The sequence below is a fragment of the Triticum urartu genome, chromosome 7A (assembly GCF_056163025.1).
Source record: "Triticum urartu cultivar PI428250 chromosome 7A, HENAU_Tu73, whole genome shotgun sequence".
Taxonomy (NCBI): domain Eukaryota; kingdom Viridiplantae; phylum Streptophyta; class Magnoliopsida; order Poales; family Poaceae; genus Triticum; species Triticum urartu.
The window spans coordinates 471,939,126-471,949,544 of NC_141879.1; the positions used below are offsets into that span (position 1 = coordinate 471,939,126).

The 10,419-nt window shown below is 49.8% G+C and overlaps 1 protein-coding gene and 1 pseudogene across 1 annotated transcript; both read left to right on the forward strand.

The window, feature by feature from the left end:
• Positions 1–5,874: 5,874 nt before the first annotated feature.
• On the forward strand, positions 5,875–6,605 carry LOC147960005 (uncharacterized). Its single transcript, XM_087535178.1, has one exon. It carries the CDS (start codon positions 6,102–6,104, stop codon positions 6,489–6,491), a length of 390 nt encoding a protein of 129 aa, XP_087391304.1. The 5' UTR covers positions 5,875–6,101; the 3' UTR covers positions 6,492–6,605.
• A 257-nt stretch (positions 6,606–6,862) lies between these two features.
• LOC125521396 (acyl transferase 4 pseudogene) lies at positions 6,863–8,610 on the forward strand (annotated as a pseudogene).
• Positions 8,611–10,419: the final 1,809 nt, after the last annotated feature.

Below are 10,419 nucleotides of genomic sequence, written 5' to 3' on the forward strand. Positions count from 1 at the left end.
TAACATAATCATGTAGGCCAACTTATTTGGTTATTGTATTGACCTTCAAAATGGTGATATTACATCTTGGCTACTATCATAACGTGTAGCCCAGGGGATGGACTAGTCACAACACATCTAGGCACGCGAGGTCGACGTTGGTGAAGATGGAGATGAATTCCCACTTTGACAGAGTAAAGGAAGATTGCCTCGGAACTTGAAGTGGCGATGGCGAAAAAATGGCCAATAACTCTAAGGAAAGTTTTGGGGCTATAGAATGACATCGGGCATTGGAGGCAAGAGGGCGTTGGGGTGCGTAGGTACTGGGCCTTGGCCGCAATGCCTCTTCAGGCATCCTAAGTTATTTCAATTGTTTTTGAATTTTTGGGGGCTCTAGTGATATTTTATTTCCTGAAATTAAAAACAACATAAAACGGGAACTTGCACTAGGCACACCATTAATAAGTTATATTAGTTCCTATTTTTTTTTAAACATTGCACAACCGAAGGACGAAGCATAAAAAATTACAGATGCGTTGGATGTATCAACCGTCAAGTGGTAGACTCATGACACGCACCTCACATATTATTCCTGGGTGACGTGGTAGAAAATTTTGATTCATAGCTATTGTAGCCTACATGTTCCCCGAAAGTATTTTGATGTAGAAAACTAAGCACACTGGTCTTCCGACCATGTCCATCACGACAATCATATGGGGTTGATCGTAGAGCTAGCAAAGGGAAGGTTAGGGCCTCTTTGATTTGCATGGATTTTTTAAATGCCTTAATAGGAAAAACGCATGAATGGAATGTCATGCCATATTTAGTGCTACATATTTTTTTATGGATGCTTGACTATATGGAAGAAAAATATGGGATTTTAAACAAGAGGTTGGAGTGGATGATTTTTTTTTCTATAAAATCTAGGGCAAATGAATCCTAAGAGTAATTCCTATGGATTGTCATTAAGAATAAACACTAAGGATCATATTCCTCCACTTCTTTTGGGCCTCATTGATTCACATGATTTTGAAATCGCGGGATTACAATCTTAGTAGGCAAAATTTCTAAGGATTACAATCCTCCAAAATTCCTGGGAGAGTCGGTTGAATCAAAGAAACCCTTAGAAATCTTGTGAGGATACTCGGGATTAAAAAAACATAAAAATAGAGAAAACGTATGAATATGGTAGGATTGCATGTACTCCCTCCATTCCTAGATATTTGTCTTTCTACATATTTCAACAAGTGACTACATACAGAGCAAAATGAATGAATCTACACTTTAAAATATGTCTATACTAGCAAGATGCTCGTGCGTTGCACAGAACATCAAGATCTCGTGGGAGAAAAGGATGAACGAGGAAAGGTCTTATCTGCAAATGTGGAAAGGAGTGCGGTTAAATTGTCATAGTTTCCTTCCTATAAGTTAGATATAGATTGGACGACCTATATTGCAAGATGGTAGGCACACCATCATCACCAACTCTGCTTTTTATAAGAGTAGATAGATACATACGTATGTGGTAGTCCATTTGAAATCTCTAAAAAGACTTATATTTAGGAACAGAGAGAGTACAAAATAGAAAATTTTGGAAACACATGAATTTGCATAATTGTATGTTTGATTCACAGGAATAAGAAAAACACATGAATCCCATAAAGTAGTCAAATTATAAGGTTAGTGCATATGCGAAGGTAAGATTAAGTCAATATGTGCTAGTTATGGCCTTTGTCTTGGTCTTTGTGTATAGGAATTTGAAGAAGATGTTGGAGTGGATTGTAAAATTCCTTTGTTTCTTCTGTGAAACCCAAACCAATGAAAAAATCTCTTAGTTTTTCCTGTGGTCCATTCTGTTAAATCAATTGGATGAATAGTGTAACCATAAACATGTTTTACCTTCACTTTTACTTCGTCCAGGTTTATTGGGCTACCTCATATTTTAGGTCAATCTTTGACCATCTTATGACTAACAAAATATGAATTATACGCTATAAAAAATATAATGTTGGATTGACGAGCTCATGGCGGAGCCCGCATGGGCGGAGGGGAGCTCGGCCAAGGCGGCGAAGCCCCAATCTTTCGACACTCTGGGCGACGTGGGCTCGCACGCGGGGCGGGTGCCGATTCTACAAGATGCGGTGGGTCCACTATGGGCCACATAGCTTCGAGGGAAAGAGAAAAAAAATTAAGAGGAGCTAGCCAGGGAGAAGATTTTTATAAACAAAGAAGTGAAACTATTTGAGAAACAAAGAGGCTGCCAACACCCTTATATAGACCAAAAATGTTAGTGCTGGCGTGGTCCGAAGGAGTTTTTTCACACTATAATTTTTGTGACATACTGTATATTTTACATTTTGTTAAATTTTTTCTTCGAAACGGAGGCAAAAAAATTGCCTCATCGATTAATTAAGAAGAAGAGAATTGCCCGGGTGGAGGTAATTTTGGAGCGATTCAGTTTCACTAGAGAAAGAGAGACGTGAGAACATATTGAGCACCACCGATGAGCTATAGCGTTGAAGACAGACAGGTCGCCGACTGAGCCCATAACTCGGTCCACTCAGCAACGTGCGCCCAAGTGTCCAACACCAGAACGTGGATGCATTTTCCGTGGACCATACATAGGTCAGTCGAGGTCACGCAGCATGCATGCATGTGCCGCAACTGGAACAGTGGCCGTGGCCGCCCAAAACCGCACACGAAGGCATGGTTGCGCCGGCCAAAGATGTTCAACGTGCACACGCATGGTTCTCAAGGCAGTAATATAGGCACGTGATGTGATGTTCATTCGTCCATGTAGATTTTTCCTTCGCAAAATTGGCTCTTGCACACAGCGCACTCGGCTGACATGCGGGGACACATGAGTTGTTTGTGTCAACCAACATCGCTGAGGAAGTGAGGACGGCCGAAGAACCGACCGACCGACCTACCGATGTTCCAATTCCCCGCTCGTCCCGCTTCATCTCTCATATTTGCAAAATCGATACATGTACATTATATCAAGGCAAGCAGAATTATTTTTACAGGTCGCGATAACCTATGCCGGATCAAGTGTCAATTCCAGCGTGTGTTGGCGTGCCGTCCAATCCACTTGTGTTAATCAGACCAGCGTACGCATGACTAGCAGCTTTATTTGTTTCATCATGTGGCAATTTGGAATTGTAATGATAAACCCCATCACGTACTCCTACGTACGTAGGGAGTGGAGACGCACACTTGGGCGTATTGAGATTCCGTGGCTCCGGAGAAGGCGATGGAGCAGTCGCCATTTGCTAGCTTTGCTTCGTCCTGTGCACTAGCTGACAGCTATATTAGCCTAATCTATGTACCAACTGAGCAAGGGGGACAGGGTAGATCGAGAATTCGAGATTCGCTCCCGGCTCCATGGATGGAGCGGCCATTTGTGGACAGATGATGCCCATGGACTAGTTTAATCGCAGGACTAATTAAGTGCTCTTCTCCTAATCTGCTGGAGGAATTAAGAGTAAGTAGGAGTATCAGGCAAAAAGATATGGCAGGTGGATGATTAGTTCATCACTAGTAGCAGTACTACCCAGCAGCAGCGCCGCACGTGGGAACGGGACGGGAAGGCGCAATTAGCGGTTGAGTTAACTCGGTGCCACCAGCTTTGGGAGGGAGGCAGTACTACCAGTGGTGCTACTAGCTAGCAAGCAGGCAAGAAAGCAGGCGATCGCATTCGATGAGGAGGACACGGCAGGCCAGATCGGGGAACCCGATGCTGAAATCCGAATAGTGATGGCGCAGCAGCAGCAGCACGAGAAGAAGAAAGTGGAAGAAAGAGTGGTGGTACGGAGGAGGTGCATGCACCTTGCGAAACAGGGGACGGATTCGCCCGTGGTTTTGCCGCGGGAGCTGATCCTGAGTGGGACGGGGACGGGGCCGGTCCGGTCCGGTCCATCGTCGCGGTGGCACGACCCACCGCCACATGATGAATGGACGAACGAACGAACGATAGTATCTCTCGCTCTCCCGATGCCCATCTGCGTTCTCCTTCTCTTGCCTGCTGACAGATGCATGCACCGGCTTGCTTGCTTGCTGGTGCGGACAGTACCAATGATGCCCTACCGCTTGGGCTGGGTCGGGTCGGGTCGGGTCGACCACCCGCCTTTGTGAACAAAAACATGAACGCTTGTTGGGGGACGTGAGAATTTTACCAGATTGTCCGCCGCGTTCGTTTCACTAGTGGGACTGGAGAGGTTTTTAACACTAACCCTTTTATCTATTCTTTTCGCATGAGAGCTGAGAAGAATATACTCCCCCGTCTCGAAAAGCTTGTCTTAGATTTGTCTAGTCTAACACAAATTTCTCGACACGGAGGTAATACGATAAATCAAACTAGTTGATTTCATTAAGTAGTAGGTCTGAGTAACTTTTACCTTCTTATCACTCATGTCAAAAGGAAGGGTAAAAGGGACCATGACTAAAAGCATGATGATGTTTGCAGTCCGTTCCATAAGAAAAATAGAATGCATTTTCAGAACCTACATTTTCAAAATAGCGCTTAATGATTTTTAACCATCGTGAATTCAAGAGATCATGTTGTAAGCTATATGAGCACGATAATTATTCTTCTTGAATCTCAATATACAGTTTCAGTTTTTTCCTCCCGTGGAAGACAAACGCCGATTAGGGTTTGAGCGTCTGTTGCGATCTCATCCGTTCCTTGTCTCAGGTCGCGTCAGCCGAGGCGAGGGGACCTTGAGTCCTTCTAAACATGCTCAAAAGTCCACATTACTAGTATTCGGCATAATTGGTAAGCTATTTCAAAACCAATAATCAATAAAAAAAAGTCATGGAGCTGGACTTGTTTATGTCTCGCAGATGCGTTAATGCGGATGTGATAAGTTTATGTTAGTGTATGGTGTTTTGAATTGGTATGATTATTAATTTTTGTCTTTGGACTGTTTCTATGGTATTTTGGTGAAGATTTTGTGATTCAACTTTTGTAAGGTCATTCCATTTCATTTACGTTCAATGCTCATCATGTTTCATCCTTTTGGAGGAGTCACACGCATGGTTTTTTTTAGAGCATTTGAAGTTAGGCAAGTTTATGCATGTATGTGTGTGGCCGTGCCACTACTCAGTGGCGTAGCTATGTTGAGGGCAGGGGGCCGCTGCCCCCCCCCCCCCCCCCCCCCCGCCCGCCCGCCTTGGATAATTTTCTGAAGAAAAAGATTTAAATAGGGCTTAGATTGGAATTTGTTTAGCATTTGCGCCCCCCCCCCCCCCCCAATACTAGTGATTTGTGTTTCGCCCCCCATGGATTGTCGGCTAGCTCCGCCACTGCCACTACTCCGATATAGTTGCAGTGTCTTTACTGTAGTTTCGGAGAACGGCTATGCAAGATATTTTGTTGTAATTCTTAGTTATATATTCCCTTCGTCCGAAATTACTTGTCACAAAATTGGTTATATCTATATGTATTTTAGTTGTAGACACACATTCATTTCCGCGACAAGTAATTTGGGATTAAAGGAGTAACAAATATTCTCTATTTTGACTTATGATCCAAATTATTGTATATATAACTAGTATCGAGTTTGAATAAGGTTACAAATGATTCCGTGATTCTTGTATTACCCATGTAAATCGTAGCCAAAATAAGATTAGCGACAACATAGCTAAATTTGCTCGTTCAGAAGGTAGAACCATGACTTCATGACTTGGTTTGGTCCAGGTCCTTCGGTTGCTATGAAGCTAACTACGATTGATTGTAAGGATCTTGTGAGTTGAGTAATACAATATTTCACATTGGAAAAAAAAGATTCCAAGAGAAGTTCTTATTTTTCATTAAGAAAATATAGTTTCCCTTTTACGGACGTGGATGGTGCCGCTGGCCAAGTGGCCAAATGTGCCACATGGCCATCCATGGCGTACCGCTAGCTGGTTCATCCCCCCTCTCCGGTATCCAAGGAGAGCGACGGAGTATATATTGGCCTCGCCGGCTCGCCGCAAAGCTAACAACCACTCCAAGTCCAGCCCAATCGCGTCGCAACAATCCATCTTCCCCGCTTCCGTTCCGTTCCAGTCCACACATCCAGGTCGTACGCCGCCGCGTCCAGCCGGGTGGATCTCCGAGCAAGCGGCATTGCTGGGAGTAGATGCGAGACGCCGTCCTGCTCCGGTGCGACGCCACCATGGCCGGCTACGCCGCCGGTTCCACCTCTTACGGCAGCAGCAGCGGCAGCGGCAGGAGGAGCGGCCGGTACTTTCCGGCTCCGGCGGCGACTGCCAAGCAACGCCGCGCGCCGGCTCCGGCCGGGAGCGGCCGGAAGACCGACGGAGGAGGAGGGTACTTCGGGCCGGAGGCGGCGGTCGTGCTGGCGCTGATGACGGCGGCGCTGCTGGTGCTGCCGCTTCTGCTGCCCCCGCTGCCGCCGCCGCCGCCGCTGTTCTTGTTCGTGCCGGTGGCCATCCTGGCCGTGCTGCTCCTGCTCGTGCTCCTGCCCTCCGACGCCAGGGGCCTCCGCGTCGCGCCATCCTACTTGTAGCCAGCTAGCATAGCATTTGTAAATCAAATCGTGCGCTCGCTCTCTCGCTCGCCGTCGTCCTCCTCGCCGCTGCCTTGTACATGTAATTAGCTATCGCGGGGTTCGTTTTTTTTCTTGGAGACTAGTTGATGGAGATTTTGCTCGGACTAATTAATTAATTTCTTGCTGGAAAAAAAGTGTCTCCGGAAGAGTAGAGTTGTACGTAGTATCTCTGAATTTTAACCACAAGACAGTCAGGATTATCTCTGAATTCTAGTCTGATCTTCGTTGAGGGAAGGAAGAGAAATCAAAGGCATCTACGAAAATTTTGTGAAGAACACGGCTCTATCGGAAGTGATGCTTCGTTGCGTTCCACTTGTGGGGTTGTCTGACTAATCTCTCGTGGAGAAACACAAACACCAGCTAGGAAAGACGAGGATTAACGCTTGCTTGAGCCAATGGTCAAGTAGCCAAACAATGATACTCTTCCGAAAATTCAAACAGGTGGTGACACCGAAGGGGCAGATTTCTCTCCCACCGTTGCCGAGTCGCCGCCGGCGAGTTGCTCTTCTGAAAATTCAAAGATGCGGAGTACAGTATAATACACGGAAGGGGGCAAATCTCTGCGTCTCCAGTTGCCTTCCCGCCGCCGCGAACGCTACATTTTGCCTCGTTGGCTCATTGCTCAGTCCAACATGACCGGCACAAAAACCGTTGCCAAGTCGCCGCCGGAGCTCATCGTTCCGGCGTTGACAACCCCCGGCGGCACCCTCCCGCTCTCCTCCATTGACAAGGCAGCCGGCAGCGCCGGCTTGGTTAACCTCATCCAGGTCTTTGCCCCGCCCTCGTTCACCGCCGCTCGTATGAGCCAGGGCGCCGCCGCGGCCATGGCAGCGATGCGCGACGGGCTCGCGAGGGCTCTCGTGCCGTACTACCCGGTGGCCGGCCGCGTCGCCCCGAGCGGCCTTGCGGTGGACTGTACTGGCGAGGGCGTCTGGTTCGTGGAGGCCGCCGCGAGCTGCGCGCTTGCCGACGTGGACGGCCTCGGTTGCTGCCCGCTGCTCATCCCCGGGGAGCTCCTCCTCCCGCGCCCTCCCCCCGGCGAGAAGCTCGACGGCCTCATCCTCATGGTCCAGGCGACTAGGTTCACCTGCGGTGGTTTCGCCGTCGGGATCAGCTTCAGCCACGCGGTGTTCGACGGCCAGGGCGCGGCGCAGTTCCTCACGGCGGTGGGGGAGCTAGCGCGGGGGCTCCAGGCGCCGTCAGTGATTCCGGTGTGGGACCACGACGCGATCCCGGACCCTCCCAGCCCGCCGCCGCCTCAGCTCACGGAGTTCAGGCTCGTGACCCAGGTGGCCGACATCTCGGCGGAGAGCATCGCGCGCGTGAAGGACGACTTCAAGCAGGCTGCCGCAACATCAACGGGGGAGGTGTGCTCCACCTTTGACGCGCTGACGGCCGTGGTGTTCAAGTGCCGCGCGCTGGCGCTGGCGTCGGCGCTCCCTGACGACGCCGATGTCCGGATCGCCTTCGCCGCCGGCACGCGGCACCTGCTCCGCGGCGTGCTGCCAGCGGTGGACGGCTACTACGGCAACTGCGTGTACCTGGCGTGCGTCACTAGGGCAGGCAAGGCCGTCCGGGAGGCGTCGCTGGCGGAGGTCGTCGGCGCGGTACGGGAGGCGAAGGAGGCGGTCCCCGCGCGGTTCGCCGGCTGGATGCGCGGCGTCGATCACTACGACGTGCCGCTGGACTACAGCACGGTGACGGTGTCAGACTGGAGCCGCGTCGGCTTCGACGAGGTGGACTACGGCTTCGGCGCGCCAGGGTACGTGTTCCCGCTCAACGACCACGTCAACTTCGTCGCGTCTCTCAACTACGTCAGGCCGCCGGCGCCCAGGCGTGGGGGCATCCGGGTGGTGCTCCGCTGCGTCGAGGAGCCTCACGCCGCTGCCTTCGCTGTCGAGCTCGCCAAGTTCGCCTAAATGCAACGGACGCCCCATTTTGGGAGCAAAAAATGGAGAGGCAGCCTGCATTTCGATGCTGCACACCATCAACAGTGTATATATACAACACCATAAGAATTATGAAACGGAGGGAATTGCAATTTGGTTGCAGTTAAGCATCACATAGTTGGTTCAAAGATCTACACACTCAGATTTCTAGGTACATTTTGTATACGGTGCGGCCATCTTTTTTCTTTCGAATTGTGCATGGCAATACACCTATAACGTTGTGTTCGGATGTCTGTATTGGAGACCTCTGTATTGAATTGGTTTCAATTCCAATTCGGGGAGGAAACTATAATGAACATGGATACGAATTCACATGTTCGGATGCTCATGGAATTGGGCCATGGAATCGCAATACCAAATCATGTTCGGATGACAAACTATGAAATTGCATATGCTTTGTGTTTTATGCATCAAATCAAAATGAACAGGTTCTAATCAAAATGCACAATCTACAGTCACATAACCATGTTCTTCCCCTAAGCAGCAAAACCTGCAAAAATGAACAGGTGGTTAGTAAATTCATGGGAACATGGACAACAGGGGAAGAACAGAACAAGGGAACAGGAGAAACTTGGCTAGGTAAGGGGAAAAAAAAGAGAAAGAAGGGGATCCATGGGAGGGGAAGAAGAACATGGAAGAGGAGGTCAGGAGGGGGAAGAAGATGGCACGGTAGGGGAGTCAGCGAGATGGCCAAGATGGAAGGCGCGCCGGCCAGCGAGATGGTCGGGATGGAGGGGTTGTGCCGGCCAGATGCAGTCGCGGCGCCGCCTCGTGCGGCAGAGGAAGGAGCTCCGTGGGGGAGGAAAGGCGCGGTAGCCGTGAGAGCTCGAAGCTCCGCCGCCACTAGAGAGAGGAGGGGGGAGGAGGGCCATGGCGTGGGATCCATACCTGCGCCGCCGCCGGCTGGGGCTTGTGTCTCGCGCAGGGAGAAAAGACAGGTCGCGAGCGAGATCTATCTCGAAACATTTTGTTTTGCGGGACTTGCCAATTCAACCCAAATCGGAGGGTCGGACCTCCGTATCGTGGGAGGGTTGCGCGCGTATAGGCTGATTCGGCTCTGTATTGGCCCCGTTTCGGTTCGCTCGATTCGGCATACATCCGAACGTCTGAATTGGCAGGTGGTCAATACCATATCCAATTCGATGGGTCTAATTCAGACATCCGAACGCAGTGTAAAGGATGTTGGAGTACCCGCCTTCTGGGGCTTTGCGGCCGAGAGTGCCCTCAGCATCGTTCATTTCGCAGTGACATGCCACAGCTGCCTTTCTGGGGTTCTTCCCTCGGCATGTCCGCTCCCGTGCGACGGGCCATGCGGACCCGCTTGTCAGCAACCTTTGAAACTGAGCGGAGTGTGTCGCTCGCGCCCGCCGGCAAGACGGGTGTGCACGGCTCTGCGAGGAGGCCCTCCGCACCGCCCTTTTCGCCGTGGCCTCCCGCGCATGGCTCCCTCGGGCTCTTCCACCGTCCGATCTGTCCGACCTTCATGGGTCTTCTTCGTAGATCCTCCTCCCCCCCTTCATAGGCGGTGGCTAGGGTGCTCGTGTATATATTGCCGGTCTCCACGGGTCTTCTTCATGGACCCCCCTCCTCCCCTTTGAATCAAAGACTCTAGAAGAGTCCCAACCTCTCCCAATACCTTACTTGATGTTTTTGTCTAAAAAATACCTTACTTGATATCCAAGGATCACATGGTAACAAACGAGGATGAAATTGGTGAAGACTTATGGAAGTTACAACCAAATCCGCAACAAGGATTAGGTGGTATGAGCAGTGGTACAAGCATCCCTATTCGTATAGCGCGCCATCTTCTCCTCTGGACCTACGCGTGTTGTTTTGTATCTCTATCAGCATTTTCTCATACAAATTCCGATTTGGGCGTTCTTAGGTTCGTTGGATCCGTATGGACGATCCTGATAACCTGAAGGTATTATATATCA